General features: G+C 42.4%; 1 protein-coding gene and 1 long non-coding RNA gene across 5 annotated transcripts in view; both read left to right on the top strand.

The window, feature by feature from the left end:
• cadm3 (cell adhesion molecule 3) overlaps positions 1–19,995 on the top strand; it is an 83,993-nt gene that overhangs the window by 57,250 nt on the left and 6,748 nt on the right. For 2 of the 3 annotated variants that reach the window (XM_052087416.1, XM_052087417.1), the window contains 6 exons: positions 2,679–2,816; positions 12,252–12,422; positions 13,292–13,382; positions 17,815–17,987; positions 18,361–18,636; positions 18,914–18,934. In XM_052087416.1, the coding sequence (XP_051943376.1) occupies positions 2,679–2,816; positions 12,252–12,422; positions 13,292–13,382; positions 17,815–17,987; positions 18,361–18,636; positions 18,914–18,934 (870 nt within the window). The remainder of the gene's footprint in view (positions 1–2,678; positions 2,817–12,251; positions 12,423–13,291; positions 13,383–17,814; positions 17,988–18,360; positions 18,637–18,913; positions 18,935–19,995) is intronic. The other variant, XM_052087418.1, reaches the window with a different exon arrangement.
• Positions 13,393–17,806, top strand: LOC127616051 (uncharacterized). Of its 2 annotated transcripts, XR_007967018.1 has the most exons (4): positions 13,393–14,655; positions 14,710–16,062; positions 16,182–16,254; positions 16,347–17,806. It is a non-coding gene; the product is annotated as an uncharacterized LOC127616051 (long non-coding RNA). The 2 variants fall into 2 exon arrangements; XR_007967017.1 differs by having other exon boundaries at positions 13,393–16,062.

Genomic DNA, 19,995 nt, shown 5'->3' with positions numbered 1-19,995 from the left:
TTGCATGTTCTCCCCGGGCCTGCGTGGGTTTTCTCCGGGTACTCCGGTTTCCTCCCACATTCCAAAAACATGCATGGCATCCTGATTGAACACTATAAATTGTCCCTAGGTGTGAGTGTGGGTGTGCTTGGTTGTTCGTCTCTCTGTGCCCTGCGATTGGCTGGCAACTGATTCGGGGTGTCCCCTGCCTAATGCCCGAAGACAGCTGGGATAGGCTCCAGCACCCCCTGCGACCCTAGTGAGGATATAGCAGTTCAGAAGATGAATGAATGAATGAATATAATATAATAACCGTTTTGCTTTTTTGAAAATAGGTTGTACTTCCGAAAGCAAATGATGACAAATTGCTGGGTAAAATCTAATTATTATTTAAAAAAAGAAACAAATAGATTTTTTTAAAATCCGTTAGTTTGAGAAAATGTCTAATAAAATGAATAATAGTGTTGTTTTTTAAAGGACAAAAAAAAAAACATCCTTTTCTTCAGACAATAATTGTAATTTTGTGAAAGAAAGCTTTTTTCCCCAAAAAATTGTTTGGAAAAAATTCTGAATCATTTTACCTTTATTGTAAATTTTGCAGGGCTTTGGGGAACTGTTCAAGGTTTATTTTGAATTTCAGAAAAAACATTTTTAAAGAAAAAAGTTGCTTGCTAAACTATTTCGTTGAGGATTTAATATATTTTGGGAATTCGTGTAATTTTGCAATAACGGAAAAATGTATACTGTTTTGGAAAAATAATTGAAAATCCAACATTTTTAAGTTTTATGTTTGGAAAGTTATTGTTGTTCCACAAAAAACAAAAAAACTAAAATTCAAAGAAGAATTAACATTTTTGATTAAAAAAAATCATACATCGCCAAAAATAGTCATCCATAACTAAAACTTTTCTAGAAACTCCAAAATACAACCTTCCCTCCCCCCTCCAAAAATACATAATTTAGACAAAATGACATCAAACACACATTTATTCCGACGTGATTACGTCAGATTATTCCCAATTGTCTGTGGTACTAATCCTTGTGGGATGACAGTGGATGAGAGGATTGTTTGACTGACCTTGTGAAAGTCACAAAGCACCTGCCTGCCAAATGTGGCTCTCAACCACAATGAAGTATCGATCAGATAAAGAAAAAAAAAAGCATGCTCAATATTTCATGTCGCAGTGTTTCATGCCGCGCGTGTGTGTGAATGTGTGTGCGGGCTATGAAGGAGCATTGAATATGAATGAGGGAATGATAATTGTCCACAAACAGACCTGGGTGTCCAGAGAAGCACGAGAAAAAAATTGATTAATTATTCCACAACGGGTCTAATGAGGAAGCGCACGATGAGATGAAAAAAAAAAGGATCTGCGCATATGCGTGTTTTTTTGCCACACTCCGTTTGTCCCGCCACTGTGTGGCGCGCGGAGTTTTCGACATTTTTCAAATTTTTGATGCTTCTCAAGGGTGATGAAAAATGTATGCAAGGCAAAATCCACACAGTGCCGCTGCTGTCAATTACTGCAAATGCACAATTACTGCAAAAATGAACAGGCACTCTTTTTTTTGTTGTTGTTGTTTTTCGCTGCACAAGCACACCTTGGCTGACAGTAGGGGGTCCCGAGACACCTTTTTTAATTACCTTCAAGCCAGCACTGACAGCATTAAAAAAAACAAAAAGGCACAAAATACACATCTTTCTTTCCCCTCAAAAAATGTGACTTTAAAACATTTTTTGAATGTTTTATTACTACAGTCCTATTTGTTTTTACTTACTCCCAATATTTTGCCCATGATATTTGACAACGGTAGCATAAATAAGGTCAAGGAGCATTATTTGGCCCCTTTTTTTTTTTTTTTTTGAGACCGCTGTCCACAATTGCCTCCCACCGCTGCTGACATTTCAGCTGGCCCTTGCCACTTTTAATTAACGTTGGTGCACCAATTGACAAAAATAAACATTTACAACAGGTGAGGCCTGTCTCGTTTGACCGCCAATCTCCCCCCAACCCCTGCAATTACTAACACCCACCCCCCACACACACACACACACAAAAAAAACTACCATAAAAATGAACTGCCACAATGTGAGTGTTTAATTCCCTGTTTTAATTACTCATTTATTTCCTGGAAAATTAGGGCGCAGCATCCTTTAGACACACACACACAAACACACACACACTTTCAAAGACGAATAAAAAAAAAGGCAGGAAATATGGCCACAATTAGCTGACAGCCGAAAAGAGCGCCAGACAAATCCATACTTGAAAGACTTGTGTGTGCGCACGTGCGTGTGCATGTGGGGCGCCACAAAGATGATTAGCCCGCAATCCAATCAATAAAGCGCAAGTGTACTTTATTGCTCGTGACGGAGAAGCCTCACACAAAAGCTAACCTTTACTTACTGTTACGCTTAAAAACAACACAGCGCTTACACAGTGGCGCATCAGTCATGACAATACACAGCAATTGGAATGAAAAAAGGGCGCATACAGTAAGTGGCACTCAATACAGATATTTCTTAAATATGTTTTCTTCTGGATGTTTTATGACAAAGTTGGGCATCAGTTACTCCAGTGGACAGCTACCAAAGAACATTTCTCCGATATGCTTGTCTCGTGCATATGGAAGAAAATGTGATGCTTGTCGTATTTCAAACGATCCAATTCTGGGCGTTGTTTGTTTGTTGCCGTCAGGCGTCCCGGGTAAGCCACACATCTCCGGCTTGGAGCATCCTGTGCAGGAGGGCGGCACGCTCACCCTGACCTGCACCAGCACAGGCAGCAAGCCCCCCGCCAGGCTGCGATGGTTCCGCGGGGACCTGGAACTCCAGGGTAGGAAGTGTGTGTGTGTGTGTGTGTGTGTGTGTGTGTGTGTTGCCACATTCCCGCCTGTGCCCACATGTGTCGGTGCGTGTTTCTGGATGTGTGTGTTTAATATCTTCACTTTCCACGAGTGAGTGCTTTTTAAAAAATGTGTGTATTTGTTTATTCTCCTTAAAAAACTTGAATGAGAACGACTTTTTGCATTTCATGTCATACAAGTGTCGATATTATACTCTCCGACCACAATGCTAGAATGGCCTTCTAACCGAGTTGAGAGCTACCCTGAGCCTGGACTCTTTCAAAATAGGCCTGAAAAGCTTTTAGAGCATTTAGAAAGGCTGTCAATGTTTAATTATGAATCTGATTTGAACCTTGCATCAACTGATTTTGGCCATTCCAAGTCTAGTCTCCCAAATATGAATTGAATTTACTCAATTTTTATTTCATCAAGTCGTTACACGAAATAAAATCATCTGCATCCAGATGCATTTTCTAGGTTGACAGTAAGATAAGATAAGATAAGATAAGATATCTTTTATTCGTCCCACACTGGGGAAATTTACAGCCTCCAGCAGCAAGAATGTATGTAGAAAGAAGAAAGAAGAAAGAGAAAAAAACAACAAACGTCTTTCAATTAAATGCAATATGAACACAAAATGGATAAATCGCAGTACTATTTACAATTTTCCTTCACATCCTTTAATTATTATTATTATGATTGTTATTTTTTATTCATCAGCCTGACAGCAGTCGGTAGTACAACCAAAATTCATCTGGACCGAGATGATTTTATTTTGTGAAACCAAATTCAACCATTTTTTTTTCAGCGTTAGTTAAATGCTGGTTGTTGTTGGAGTTGTTTTGCAGGTTTGTAATTAGTAGTTAGTTAGCTTGTTGTCCAAACCTGGGTGTTGTTCACCCAGTGTGTGCCCAGCTTATGCGCTTATTGCTTTGAGAGGCAACACAGTGGCGGCAGCGGCGTTTGCGAAAGCCAGTCGGAAAGCCGATGTCGCCGGGGATACGCGTCCCGATCCGGTAATAAAAGGCTGTGCGAATGTCGGCATGAAGGGACGAGGTCGGAAAATCCCCTGGGGTTCGTGACTGATAAACGGCGGGGAAATAGGCGGTGAGGAGACGTCCGGAGAAGACAAATGAATTGACTTTTTTTACTTGGCTTTATATTCTGACAAATTGCAGCCAGGTGGCTTTTGACCCGACTCGCTTCCTGTCAGCGTGAGGGCTCGCGAGAATGTCCACACAGGACAGCCTGCTACAGTCCCCTCACATGTATTTTTGTTGTTTTATATCTACTGTATATTTATGGTTATCTTGATCCAAAAACAATTCTTTAGGGGCAAATGTAATGACTATATTATGTAATACTCTGGCATGTGCCTTCGTATTTATTTTTGTATTTGATGACTATGCATCTTTTGTTCGTCACGTATGTTCAAAGTGGTTTTATGATATGATTCGCACGTATGAAGCAATGTCAGGTTTGCGCTGCGTCCTGATCCTTTGGCAACGTTTGCCGTAATTATGGATCACAACCAATCTAAAAAGAATGGAGTGAGGACACAAAGCGGAGGAGGAGCGGCTTGCCTCAGGACAGATTATCTATTCTTTCTCTTAACGCTGAAACAAAGTCGATATGGTGAGCGAAGGAGCGAGCAAAAGAGTGATGGAAGAGCCCTCGCAAACACCTCTTCTTCGACAAATTGGATTTTTTTTTCCCCCTTCCCCAAATGAGTGAAAGTTTTCCACATTCAAAGGTGTTGGACTCGTCTCTTTGACTTACTTCAGGATAGGGAGGAGGAAGACAAATTCTACAGTATATTTGGACATAACGTACAGGCCCTTTTACGAGAGTGTTTGTTAGCTTGGTAGCTTGGTATTTAGTTGGCTAGTTCATTAGCTTGTGACTTTGTTTGATAATTTGGTACTCTGCTTTAATTAGGTAGATAATTAGTAGAATTGTTGGTTGGCTTGTTAGTTATGAGTCAGCTAGGCTCGTTAATTACTTAGTTTGCACCTCAGTTAGTTGGTAAATAGTGTGTTCATTCTGCAATTAGTTGGGAAGTTAGTTCGTTTAGCCAATCAATTAATATTGGTCAGCTACAGCAATTGGTTATCTGGTCAGATGGTTGATGCTCTCAAAGGTGTCGGCTTTGTCTATTTTAGATGTGCTGGCCCTTTAAAAAAAGTCAAGAGAACGTGAGAGCTTCCAAGTGAATGCAAGTGATCCAGCTGTCCCGATAGCACCAATCACTCTTTGCCTCGCGCAGGCACACGCGCTGTCAAATGGTCCTCGTCTGAGGTTGGAGGAGGGAACCTTCTCATTCCACCACTTGCCATTGTGCGTGTGCGCGCGTGTGTGTGTGTGTGCATGACCGCGTTTGGATGGACATGAGGCTGTGAAGAGAGACAGACAGCAGGCGTGTGTGCGTCCGTGTGTTAAGCAAGCTAATGCCTGTGCACGTGTGCGTTTGTGAAGTTAGATAGTGTTAGCGGAGAATAAGTGTTTTTGTTTTGTCTGTGTGTGTGTGGAGGTGGGCGGGGGGTGCAATAAGACTATGCATTTGCGCGCACGCCTGTAAAGAGATAATGTGTATATAACGTAAGAATTTGTGTGGGTGTGTGCACGTGATGGTGCTGTCTACATGAAATCTCAGTGACAGCGCGTGTGCATGTGTGAAGATGCCGTGTGACAGCGTGTGCGTTTATGTGTATGCGTATTCGAAGACAGAATGACAGCATGCGTGTGTGTGAGAAGACGAAGTGTGACAGAGAGTGTGTGTGAGAGAGAAAGACTGCAATTGACAGCGAATGTCTGTGAAAAGCAGAAATTTGTGTGTGCATGTCATTGTGTGCCTGCTTGAACAGGAGATGACATCATGCGTGTGTGTGAGAGAGCGCGAAGGCTGCAGGAGGGCTGAGGATGAGGAGGAATTAAAGCCACCACAGCAGAAGCAGAGCCAAGGTGGCTTTGCAGCTGACTAGATGGGAGGTGGGGGTGTGTATGGTGGGTGAATGGGGACGGTGTCAGATGAATCAACAGGGGGTTGGAGGGCTTGGATTCTTTAAGAAGAGGCGACCGGAGAGCGCAACAGGAAGCGAGCTATTGAGAAGCTGCGAAGGCTGATGAAATGGAGACAGAAATCGGGAAAGCGGATTTAGATAGCGAGATGGGAGCGCGCGCGCGTGCGTGTGTGAAAAGGAAGAAGTGGGGAGTGGTAATTGAGAAGAATGAAAGGCTCAGAGCTGTGAGGAGTGTATTAGTTGTACGGCGTGAGAGTGCCATGGATCATTTCGTGACATCCTTCCACGTGCCGAATGCAACAAAATGGGGATTAATGGCCGCACTTGCGGCCAAAGTGGCAGAATTATCGGCCCGGGGAACTCTTGAACGAGGGCTAATGTGACACGTTCACCCGTTGTGGTGCTGGTATATTCATGAGCGCGATGGAGCAAAAAGTTATCATGTCTTGTTAAAAAATTAGGCTGAAAGGATTCGTCATGAGCAGGAGAGCAGAAATCGGCAACGTCTCATTTAAAAGCCAGCTGAAGAGCTGGCGTAGTCATGAGCGCGATGGTGCAGAAATAGTTAACATTTTTTTAAAAATGTAGCTGACACCATTCGTTTTGAGCACCAAGTGAAAATAATTGGAAACATCTTGTCCCAAAGGCAGAACAAAACAAAAATAGGTGATGTCCTGTTTAAAAGGGGATGTGGCTGGCATAGTCACGAGCACGATAGCGCAAAAATGAATAACATCCTATTCACAAAGGCGGTATGGAATATGGAATCACATTGTGTCAGATTTATAAGATGTTGCCATTATGATAACGATGAACCAAAAATTTGATTTTAAAAGGCCACGTGGTAGGCATTGTCATGAGCATGATGGAGCTAAAACCGCCATGTTCACGAGTGTGGTTTCAAATTAATTTTATTTATTTGTATTTTTTATTTTTATTTTATATATATATATTTATTTTATTTATTTATTTATTTTAATATTATTAAATATATTTATTTTATTGTTGTTTTAATTTAATAATTTTATTTAATTGTATGTCACATCCATATTCCAAAATAGATTAAGTTCCATAAAATTTCATAAAATTACGCACAAAATTTGAGCAACACATTTGAGAAACCTTTTAGAAATGTTTTCAAATACATGAGAAACCCCACTCCTACTATGACAAATTTGAAGGCACCTTTGACAGAACAAAAACGTCACACATCTCCATATCACAAAATGGATCTAATTGAAATTTTGCTGAGAAATTCTACACCAAATTATCCAAAATTTAAAAGTGAAAAAAATATCCTTCGAAATTTTTGCTAATGTGTCAAAAATAAAAGCCACCCTTAAATACCTCATATTTGAAGGCATGATCGAGCTATTTGCAGTGGCATCAAAATGACAACATTAAAAGTACACAAAAAAAAAAAGAAACCATGAAGTAATTCCCTTTAAAAATGCAATGCTAAAGATGTTTTGCCATCAACATTCTCAGTTTTTTTTTTCATGCCTCACGTCCTGCTGCGCTTTGGCGGATCAAAGTAGTCTCGGCTCAACTGTGCGGTTTCAAAAAAATGTCAATTCGGTTTTGGAAGAACCACAGTTTTTAAAGCGGTAAAAAGAAAAAAAAGAGAGAGAGGCTTAAAATACTTCCATGAGCTATGCTCGGGTCAAAAAAATGTTTTTCCTCTTTTCCGTGACGCAAACCACAGAAAAAAAAACATCTCAACTCACAGCGGTTAAATGTTTTGTGTCTTCCCCCGACAACATCCGTTGACCTCGTGTTGCGGATCATTGACGCCTGATATGTCCTCTGGAATCTAAAAAAATATCTTTTCAAACTTTCAAAGACAAACAGAGATACAGCTTTCACCCCATGTGGGAAGGCCGTTTATTTATCTACTTTATGACGGCAGGCTTTGTAATTATAGTGAGTAAAAATAAGGCCGGGTGGGTCCAAACACACCATGGCAGCTCTGTTTTTTTTTCTTCCTTACTAATCCTGCTAACGTGACTAATTAAGCAAAAAGATGACCTCATAAATCAGGCGTAATCCTGCTTAATGGTGATGACTGTTTGGATTATCATTTGAAGGCAACATAACAGCATGTTTCAGTACATGTTGTTGTCCCGTGGCCAAGTAGAAGCGCCTACCCACTGCTTTTTTGAACATGAAAAGGAGACCGAAAATTGGTCATAGACGCCCGCAAATTCACCATCATCACCCTTGCAAAAGAGGGTCAGATTTGTATTTTAGGGAGGAAAATCTGCATTTATAATTTATTACTATTATGTTTTTAAACAAACAAAGATGTGGCGGCCCGGTGATCCAGTGGTTAGCTCATCGACCTCACAGTGCAGAGGTACCGGGTTCGATTCCAGCTCCGGCATTCTTGTGTGGAGTTTGCATGTTCTCCCAGTGCCTGCGTGGGTTTTCTCTGGGTACTACGGTTTCCTCCCACATTCCAAAAACATGCACGGCAGGCTGATTGAACACTCTAAATTGTCCCGAGGTGTGAGTGTGAGCGCGGATGGTTGTTCGTCTCTGTGTGCACTGCGATTGGCTGGCAACCAGTTCAGGGTGTCCACCGCCTACTGCCTGAAGACGTCTGGGATAGGCTTCAGCACCCACCGCGACCCTTTTGAGGATAAAGCGGATCGGAAAATGGATGGGTCGATGGACAAAATCGTGCAAATGGATGAGATCACTGTGACACTTTTACTGATGTGTACCCCCTGGAGGGTGTTCGTGCCCCTTGTACTATATATGAAGTCCTGAAGTATGAAGTTTTGTGGCGTCCTTGATAATTTATGTACACTGAATAAAGTGTCGTGTTCAATTTACTTAATTTTATTTAGTCAAATGGCTTCACAAAATAAAAGCATCAGGTTACAGATACCATTTTGAGCTAGATTTTTAGTTTACTCCTCTTAGACATTTTGAAAGTACATTATTTTCATGCCAGATGGGGAAAAAATAACATCCAAAAAATACCAATGTACAGCTGCCTTGGACTCGAATGCTGTAGTGGTTTAGAGGACCGAGGTAAGCAATTACAATTGCATTATTGATGCTTGCTTGGAAAAAATAGACACAAGTATTTATATCACTTTACCACTGAACGGTAATATAACTTGTTCTCATAAATGTACATATTCTGGCAGAATTTGTAAGATGTCATGATCAGGAAAGACATATTAGGCAATTTGGATTAGCACAGTCATAAAACAAGACAGAAACTAATGAGATTGTCCCTGTTCAGTCATCAGTCATCCCCCCGCCCCCACCTCAGGTTTGTAAACCACAGTAATAAGTAACATATCCCTGTGGATGGCGACATTGCATCACTTTGAGTTTTAGATGAGCAGTTTCTGAGTAGAAGATAAAGATGAATCTCAGCTCATCACATCAATGATGAGGGAGAGAAACACCAACACTTCAGAAATCAAACAAGTTACGGCGAATTGCACTCAAGCAGAGTATGTATGATAATTATATAAACAGAGTATGTGTCACAATAGGTAGTTGAAAGTACGCGTCACCATCAAGAGAAAAAGATGACACCTTTTATGGAGTGAATCAAGACAGCTATGTCAAAACAAAAAAAGTGGGGAGTCAGCATCGCATTTCTTAGTTGTAAATATCTGTATATCGAGTATAAGGCGCACCGTCAATGACTGGCCTATTTTAAAAAGTTTTTCATATTTCGGACGCACTGCATTATATGGCGCATAGGATAGAAGCATCCACTAGATGGAGCTACGCTAAAGGAACTATACTATACAATACAGCATTATTTATATCGAGCCTTCACAACCGTTGCCGCTGTAACAAAGCGCCTTACAGAACATTTTAAATACTACGTCCAAGAAATCTGAATGTTGATCCATACATATATATATATATATAAAGCACATTGGATTATAAGCACTGTCGGCTTTGGAGAAAATTGAATGCTTTTAGGTGCGCCTTATAGTGCGGAAAATATGGTATTATATTGCCATCAGAGGCCCTTTCACAGTCTTGGTTTTGTTTTCCGGTTTGAGGTGTCACAAAAGCTAAAAATATTGGCCTCAAAGCGTGTGTCAAAGCTACTGCCGAATACGAAAAAGGGATGTGAACTCTCTTTTGAAAATGGCTGGAAGTGAATGAGTTGAGACAGAGAATTATACGGATGATGGTATGAAATTATTTTATTGCTATTCGCACAGGGTTCGGTCCCCTGCAAATAGATACAGTACAGTTCGCTGTATGTTTCATGTTTATTATTGTGATCAAATTTTCACTGATCTCCACATTGAGAACCAAGTTGATTTTCAATAATACTCCATCCAAGCTACTTGCTTGCTTGCCATTTTGAACCTGCTTTACCCCTAGACAAAACACCCCTTGCTAATTATTTCACGAGGACTTGTTGGCCAAATCCCCGCGATCAATAAAGTAATCACTAATGAACAAAACATTTCCAATCGATGGGATGTGACAAGCGGCTACATCGGGAGCTTAATTGAATGCTAAGTGCGCTACATCTCGGCCGCAAACATTTAGTCACAGCGTTAATTGTTTGTCAGCACGGCGCACACCTGCGGATTTTACAAGCCCACCTGCCTAAATTTTTTTTAACCTTTTACTCCCTTATTTGTTTGCCGCATTAGTCAGCAAAAAGGAAGGCAGTGGGGGGGAATATGGCCGGTGCGTAAAGGCATTGTTAGGTGAGCGGGATATGTGGCGTGTCGTGATGGATTGGGGAACAAAACACCCGCGGGCGCGCGGCGTTGCTGTGCACCAAACACATTTTTCATTTAATGGGAACAAATGGCCGACGCCGTTGTGCCGTAGCGGCACAAAAAGTAGAACATTCTAATTAGATGACAGTGGTGTATGGCACTGGTGGTACAGGGGAAGTGAACAAAGCAAAAATTTAGAAAGAGAGTGAGGTGGGGGGCGGGGGGTGAAATTTCCTGAGATTAAAAAAAGGTCTGGCATTACTATCAGTTGTGGTGGTCCTAATGTGAATAAAATAGCCTTTGAGAGTCATAACAGATGCTTTGAAAGTGCACCCCTCTCCTCTTACGATAGTTTTGTGTTCAATGGCAAGCCGTCAAATTTCCAGCCATGCTCCTCCTACATGAGATGATAATAAACGACAACAAAAAAAAGAACTCTTGACAATATAGCATCAGTATATAAATCCGGTAAAATCTTTAGGACAAGTCTGACAAAATCTTGAGGACAATTGAAGGATCCTCTGAAAATGGCCAAAAGGACCTCGAAAATACTGCTTGGAAGAAAAATGGCAGGGCTGAGTTTTCCTTAAAAACATTGATTAAAAAATCATGAGCTAATGCTAACGTTGTGTGCTCTTTGGCATGTCATGAAACCTTTCTGCATGGTCCCCCATACACACAACCAAAACTCACATTTCTGCGCCATTTGCCATCTCTGAGATTTGTCTCGTGTACATGGTTGCAATTTGGTAAAAACTGGGACAAAAGTACTTGGAACTGTTTATCTTTTGAAGAACGTCCTTGAAATTCAATCAACTTTCAATATCTGCTATTGACTAAAAAGTCAGATTTCTCATGGTTTTTTGGACGTGGCTTCTGCAGACTTGTTTTGTCTTTCTACTCTTGATAAACATTGCTTTTAAATTTCATGTCGCAAGGTAAAGACAGTTTTGGAGGGTGACCCCCCCCCCCCCACCCCCCAAATTATGAAATCATGTTAACATTTTGTGTTGCAAGTCATCCAACTTTTCTGCCTTTCTCCTCTTACACGCAATGAAAACTGAAATTCTGTGTAGTTCCGTTTTGGTAGAACATGTGACAAAATCTGTCCATCTTTGAAAACCCCTTTGAAATGACCCAAATGACCCTAAAATTACTGCTTCAGACTCATATTCTGTGCGTTTCCAGGCATGGGTACTTCAGACTTTTTGGGGGGGGGGCATCTGCTCATGATATGCGTTGTCCAAATTTCATGTTGCAAAGTGAAACGAGATTTCGGGGCTGGATTATTATTATTTTTTCTTCTCCAAAATGTTGAGTGTTTTATGATGAGTCATCAAACTTTACTGCCATGCAACAACGAAAAGTCAGGTCAGATCTCATCGAGCATTTGTGGTTCCAAATTGCTCTCAATTGGACAATATCTCTCGGACAAGTTGGTCTCCGAAGAACCACTGCAAATTGGCCGAATGAGGCCAAAGTGGCCACTTAGACATTAACGGCACACTTCCTGTGACTTTTCCGCCATCTGTTCTTGGGACTTTTTTTTTTTTTATCCATCAGACTTCTGTAAATCGATTTGGAGCAGCTGCAGCTGTTGTCGAAAGCACTACATTCATTAGGATGTATTGTATTGCATACAAGCTTTCACGTTTCATTGGTCTCCTCTTTTTCCCCACCGCAGGCCGGCCGGACGTGGTGGAGTCGGTTCCGGATGAGCCCACGTACAACGTGAGCAGCGAGCTGACGCTGGAGGTGAGCCGTGCCGACGACAACCAGGTGGTCACCTGCGCCGTGGACCACCCGTCGCTTGCCCCGGGGGACAAGAGGAGCGAGCAGGCACTTCAAGTCTTATGTGAGTCACCTTATGGGGCAGAGTTGGCCACAGAAACCTTCACTTTTATACTTAAGTAGGAGTACAATTCCTTCAATAAAAAGACTGGTCAAAGCATTCAGTGCTGATTCAACTCTTGAACCCAAGCAGATTGTCCTGAGTTGCAAAAAAATAGACTCAGGTAAGAGTTCTGTTACTTTCGAGCAGTGGTTCTTAACCTTTTTGGAGGTACCGAACCCAACCAGTTAATATGCACATTCACTGAACCCTTCATGGGTGAAAAATAAATATATTTTTTACAAATTCAAGATATTAAAAAAACACATTTATTAAAAACAGAAAATAAGTAAATAAAATGTCAAGAGATAAATATACTTGCAGTCACACGTTGACTGCTAAGCAAACTAAATTTCCCACAGCACTGATTGGATGAGCAATGTCATGTGATCATCTGCAGCCAGTGATGGCCAAGCGGGCGTGTCATAACTAATTGACAAGTTGAGTCGCGTGTGTCTAACCCTCCATGGCAGAGGCTCTGTCGAACCCCTGAGACCGACTCGCCGAAACCCTGGGTTCTAAATACTGTTGGAATGGGGTCCGGCGTGCCGCATTCAGGCAGCAGCACTGCCATCATTTGGTCACCGCCGGTACTGTTTTTTTTTTTTTGTGGAAGGTTTATGTCATCGTGGGAGGCGGCTGGCAGATGCGAGTCGATGGTGATATGGTTGAACGAGAGTACCTCAGTCGTGTGCATGCCTCTCCCGATTTCAGTCCTGGGTTACATAACACTGTGTGTGTGTGCGTCTGTGTGTGTGTCTGTGTGTGTGTGCGTGTGTGTGTGTCTGTGTGTGTCTGTGTCTGTGTCTGTGTCTGTGTGTTTTCATTTACAGATTCCCCAAACGTTCAGATACTGCCCGAGAGTGATCTGCCTCGAGAGGGGGAGAAGTTTCACCTCGAATGTTTGGGAAACAGCAACCCCGAGTAAGACAAGACAAGACAACACAGACACACAGACACACATACACGCACACATACTCATGCACGCACGCATGCACGCAAATCGTAAATGATTAAAACACCCGTCTAGACACAACACACTCATAGTCCACTTCCACCTCCCTGGCTGAGGTTGAGTCACATCAACAGCACAGCGTGAAATCGAAGAAATGGGATTAGTGCACCCGCTTTCTCATTTTACAAAACGTTTTTTAAAAAACAAAGTTAATTGACTTTGATATCCAATACAATGAGCCAACCTGAGGTGTTTGGTGTCAGAAGTGGGATTTCATTCATTGCCCTCGTCTTTAAAATAAATAAATAAATCGACCCAATGTCATTGATTGTGATATATTGCCAAAATTTTCAGGACTGAGCTATAAACCATTACGATTCATGGGTATTTATATCAGAAGTGGGATTATTTTGGGTTGAGAAGTGGGATTTGGTCCTACACAGTCATTGTGGAATTTGGGTCTAGCAACCTGTGTTTGTATTCATTTATAAGGTCACGCGAACCCGTGTGTTGACATTTGTTATCTCTAGTCTGTATCTGGAGTCAGAAACAAGATCAAAACATCTAAACAGTACACCTCTGAACCATGAGTTAAATGTATTACCTCATATGTCATTACCCCCCCCCCCCCCAAAAAAAAATATGAATAGGCCGCCTGTGGGCAGATAAATGCGACATAGACACAATGTATTACAAAACTCCGGAAACCACACACGTACACACACATATTGAGTCAAATCCACTCGCTCTTTCCTTGTGGCCTTTCTGAATTATAGATGAAGCTTCTCGCCACCCGCATTCATCGATCCGCTCTTTCCCGTCCCTCCCCTCCCTGCCGCCTCACCTGCCGCCAATTTGCGCCTTTTTCATTCTGTCATACCGCCCACCACCTCCCCCTTACGTCCTTCCCTGTAATGATCTCCACTCGTAGCTTTTCCATCATAGCACATACTCACAGATGTCCTCCTGTCTGTTTGATTGACAGACGGATCAGATATAGTAACCAGGGGGAAGGTGGTAGAGGATGGGTGGAGGAGGGGAGGGTCCTGAAATACACACTTTGCAGGAAGAGTTTGATGTGAGAAGTGGGATTCAAACTAGTACTTAGTTTTCTTTACTTGGGGTGGCCAACTACGCTAATGTAATGGAAGTGGTTAGGCTAGCTTGGTAGGTTGGTTGGTTGGTTGGTTGGTTGGCTAGTAGGTTGATAGGTAGTTACAGTATATAGGTCCGGTAGTATTGGTTGGTAGATTGGTCAGTAGCTACTGTAGATAGGTAGGTTATGCCAGTAGCAAGGTCGTTTGGTTGGTCGGTAGTTAGCTACGGTATTATGTAAGCTTGTTTGGAATCATGGTTGTTTAGCTCGTCAGTTGGTGGGTAGGTGGCTTTGCTCGCTTGGTAGATGGGAAAGACAATTGACTCGCCTGTTGGTAGGTATTTAGTTAGGTAGGTTGGTCGATAATCTAAGTATGTACGATAGGTAGGTAGCTTGGTAGGTATTGTCGATAAAGGTAGTAGGTAGGTAAGTAGGTTGGCCGATGGGTGGGTCAGTCAGTTGGTGGGTAGTTGTTTGGAGGAAGGTAGGTCGATTAGTAGGTAGGTAGATGAGACCTATCTGGTAAACTACTCATCTACAGTATGTCTGCAGTATCTTTGTAGTTATTCAAGTACTGCAGTTCTGTATGCAAACATCGTTGGCAAAGGTAAAAACAAAGCTGACGATAATAGGAGTATGACATCATAAAAAAATAATTAACAGCGGCATAAACGTTAATAATCCCAGAGAAGAAAAATAGAAGAGGGTCTCCTGCTGGCCGTAAAAGGCGATGGGTTGTTGTTGTGCAAAATCCGCCCTCCTCCCTCCATCCTCCATCCACCGGAACCCCCCTCGCAGTGACAGATCGTCTGCAATTAAGCAAACAATTAAGTCTGCATTTAGCGTCTGTAAGTGGCTGTTATGAAACATTACGCTCAAGTCAATGTGCGTTTTACGGTCCCGGGAGCGGCCTGCTAATCGCTCGGATGTTGCCGGTGCGGCAGGAAAAAAAAAAGCAGCAATACGGGTCAAGATCTTTAAAAGGCTGATTGTTGCACTGTCAGAGAAAGGAGGAAAAAATCAGACAGCGGAAGCAAATGCACTTTTTTTCCTCTTGCCTTTAAGTGCACTTTTTGTTTCCGGTAAATCTGCAAAAAGCAAAGCTGCACTGAAACAACTATTCACATGTTGTTTTGTCTGATATCAATTGAACTTACTGTCACAGTTGTGCATCATCCACTACAATGGTCACTTATGTGTTGCCATCCCCCGCCGTTATTTTTATGTTCATGTCTCAAGACTAAAAACATTTGAGAAAAAAAATCCTGATGCAGATTATTTGTGCATGAAAGTGTTAAGAAGGTCAGTGGGTAGTTAGTGAAACAGGTATATTGGTAGGGAGGTGAGCACAAGAGGTAGGTAGGTAGGAAGGAAGGAAGTGAGGAAGTAAAGAAATAAGGCAGTAAGGAGGTAAAGGAGTGAGAAAGTAAAGTGGTAATGAGGTCAAGGAGGTAAAGAAGGAAGAGGTAAGGAAGTAAAGAAGTAACCAAGTAACGACTGAAGGAAGTAAAGATGTAAAGAAGTAAGGAAGTAAAAAGTACGGAAGTAAGGAGGTAAAGAAAGGAAGTAAGGAAGTAACAAATGAAGTTGAGGTAAGGAAGTAAAGAAGTAAGGAAGTAACGACTTACGGAAGTAAAGATGTAAAGAAGTAAGGAAGTAAAAAAGTAAGGAGGTAAAGAAAGGAAGTAAGGAAGTAAAGAATGAAGTAAAGAGATAAGGAAGTAAAGAGGTAAGGAAGTAAAGAAGTAAGGAAGTAACAACTTAAGGAAGTAAAGACGCAAAGAAGTAAGGAAGTAAGGAAGTAACAAATGAAGTTAAGAGGTAAGGAAGTAAAGAGGTAAGGAAGTAAAGAAGTAAGGAAGTAACAACTTAAGGAAGTAAAGACGCAAAGAAGTAAGGAAGTAAGGAAGTAACAAATGAAGTTAAGAGGTAAGGAAGTAAAGAAGTAAGGAAGTAACGACTTAAGGAAGTAAAGATGTAAAGAAGTAAGGAAGTAAAAAAGTAAGGAGGTAAAGAAAGGAAGTAAGGAAGTAAAGAATGAAGTAAAGAGATAAGGAAGTAAAGAGGTAAGGAAGTAAAGAAGTAAGGAAGTAACAACTTAAGGAAGTAAAGACGCAAAGAAGTAAGGAAGTAAAAAAGTAAGGAGGTAAAGAAAGGAAATAAGGAAGTAAAGAATGAAGAGGTAAGGAAGTAAAGAAGTAAGGAAGTAACGACTTAAGGAAGTAAAGATGTAAAGAAGTAAGGAAGTAAAAAAGTAAGGAGGTAAAGAAAGGAAGTAAGGAATTAAAGAATGAAGTAAAGAGATAAGTAAGTAAAGAGGTAAGGAAGCAAAGAGGTAAGGAGCTAAAGAAGTGAAGTAAGGAAGTCAATACAATACAATACAATACATGCTGATTTATATAGCGCTTTCACAACAGCGGCAGCTGTAACAAAGCGCTTAACAAAACAGTTAACATAAAGTAAAATAATAAACAGAAGTAAGGAGGTAAAGAAGTATGGAAGTTAGGAAGGAAAGAAAGTAGGTCGGAAAGAAGGAGACTTCAATATTGTGTACGCTCTCACCAGGGTGACATCTCATGGAGTCCAATTTACCCGGCAAATCGTGTAACCGAGTGAAGGTGTCTTGATTATCACAGCGTCTCCTTCGATCTCCTCCGTCCGTCTCCAGCAGGTCTCCAGACATCGCAGAGGCCGTCGCCCCACTCTGCAGACAGAATTAGTCTCTCCGGAGTCTCAAGACGCCAGCTAAGAACTTCGAATTAAAAAAAAAAAAGTATCCAAAGGTGTCGTTATTTCAGGATCGATTAATGCAGGCGGGGTGGGTACGCGGCATAGTTTGGTTTGGTAATTGTGGAGGTGAAAGAAGTTGATGATTGAATTTTGCCGTCTTCCTCGATTTTCAGCCTGCAGGTCGAAAAAAAAGCATCGGGGGGGGGGGGGGGGGTTCACCCCGAAAGTTCTTCCTGGCGTCCCAGCTGGCCGTCATTGTAATTACCACCGAGGGCCTGAAGCAGCGTCTCATTTGCATAATTGATTCTTTTATCAAGGAACATTTGCCGTTATCGCTTTCATCGCACGATGGATTTATTTTTTCGCTAGCATCGGAAATGCCGATCTTTCTTCTCTCGTCCTCCTTTAATCCGCCCTCATCCATCCTTCCCCCCATCACGTCTTCATCCCGCCTTTCATCCTCTCATTTAACGGCCGTCCTGTCTTCTCATCGTCTTGTCGCCTGCGTGCTTTTGATTTCATTTTTCCTCTCTTTTTGAACTCCTTTTTTTTTCCTCTCTCTTTGTGGTTTCTAGGCCTTCGTCCTACATTTGGGAAAAGAAGGACGGAGAGCTCCCCCCGCTGGCCAAAGCCGAGGGCACCTTCCTACGCTTCGAGGCGCTCAACAAGTCGGACAACGGCGTGTACCTGTGCTTCGCCGACAACGGCATCGGGAGCAGCGTTGGCGAGTACGCGCTGTTGGTGCAAGGTGAGCTTTTCGGGAAGCTTTTATGTCCAGTGGGGTTTATTTGAGGGTCAGAAAGGGAGGGAAGTCGGTCGTAGAGATGGAACTGGACAGGTATTTGCGTCCCGTGTCAGAACACCGAACAGTTCCATGCTACGTAGATCAAAGGGCGGGTTGGGGGGAATGTTGTCAAGAAAAGTCTTCTGTTTTTTTCTTTTTCGCCCCCCCCCCCCCCATTCTAATTTTGTTTCATTTGTTTCCTCTGATCCAACCGCGTTGCCTTTGCTTTACTTCCAAACGCTTTTGCCTCGCGCTTGGCTCCCTTTTCTCTCCTGTATGGACGGTCCGCCACCTTTTCTATCATTGCGCATACCCAACGCGCCACTTCCCGCAAAAGATCCCAACGACCCCGCGGACTCCACGAGCGCTCCCCCAACGTTCACGTCCACATTTTCCTCCCTGGTGACCGATCCCACTTCCTTCACCGGGTCCCCGTCCGAAACGGCGCCCACCATAACCGTCACGACCGCTATCGCCACAAGCGCGCTTTCCAACGAGCTTTTCCCCGGCTTGACCGTCAACCCCGACTCCTCTGCAACGCCTCCACCTTTCTCCCCTTCCTCCCTGACTCCCTCAGTTTCCGACGGGCTGACTGGACATGCCACCCCCACAGGTAAAAAAAAAAATCAATCAATCAAAATATTTCCATCAACAAGTGCGAGACCCCTGCCCACCATGGCAAATAAATCTACTGTTGCTCATCTTGTCGCCATGGAGACAAGGACTTTGTATGCATGCTGGGATTTCACTGCTGTTTTTCTTTCTTTCTTTCTTTGTCCCTCCTTACCACCCCACCCACCCGGTGATAATCCCTGAACACAAAACCACAACACACACACACACACCCACCCCAAACAATCATCCCGTGGTTTCCTCATCCACTCACCAAGATGCTGCTGAAAACATCGCAGGTACAACACGCACCCGTCTGTCATCCTGTTGATCACCCGAGTGCTTGTAAGAGACGCAACATGAGCCCCACAATCCGATGGCATTCAGGAGTCGTTTCAAGCAATTCTTGCAGATGGGTGGGTCGGGAGGTGGGGAGATTGGTTGATAAGTAGGTAACCGGTATTCATTAATTTGTTGGTTCTCAGCAAGGATGGCACGTATTTAGATACGTTGATTTATAAGTAGGTCGGTACTTATGGAAATGTTGTAAGACAGGCATGGTGGATAGAAAATGATGTAGTTTAGTTGATTGTTGGTGGTTGGTGGGTGGATGTCTGGGTACGAAGGATGGTAGCTGGGTTGGTAAGACGCAAGGTTGGTTGGTGGGTAAGTAGGTAAGTATGTGTTTGGTTCAGTGGCTGTGTCGGCGCTGTTGGACAGTCGGCGTTGGTGCGGCTGGATGGATGGCCGCTGAAGTTGAGGATGTGGAGAGAGGAGCGTATTTGGAACCGAGAGTCGCCGCTTGGAATTGAAATGGATTTCCATGGGACAGGAGAAGTGAACCAATCTCTTTTTTTTCGTCAATGGATGCAACAGCTTCTTGTTGACTTTGAAACTTAGCTTGTAGCCGACGTGCGCACATTTTGAGCATGACGTCTCTGATCCACTGGTTAAACGACACTTTGATTCTCTCCTCTTTCATCTCAAACTGCTTCAAACAACAAAGTGTGTGACGGAAAAGTGGTTAGGACTGCACGACTGTCCGTGTTTTATGTTATGTGTTGTGTTTATTATTTTACTTTATGTTAACTTTTTTGTTAAGCACTTTGTTACAGCTGCCGCAGTTGTGAACGTGCGATTTTAATCAGCATGTATTGTATGTAAGGAGTTGGTTGTTCAGTCACTCATAGATCACAGTTGTTAGGAAGGTAGTAAGTCGAAGGTTCATTGGGAAGTACACTAGTTGGTTAGTTAGTTAGGTTGGTCAAATTGTGTACTCGTTGTAGATGATTGTTCAGCCAAATAGTTCATGTAGTTAGTTTCATATGTATGCAATTGAATACAGTATGTAGGTTGGTAT

This window comes from Hippocampus zosterae, chromosome 15, assembly GCF_025434085.1.
Source record: "Hippocampus zosterae strain Florida chromosome 15, ASM2543408v3, whole genome shotgun sequence".
NCBI lineage: Eukaryota > Metazoa > Chordata > Actinopteri > Syngnathiformes > Syngnathidae > Hippocampus > Hippocampus zosterae.
This window is presented reverse-complemented; position numbering and strand designations above follow the sequence as displayed.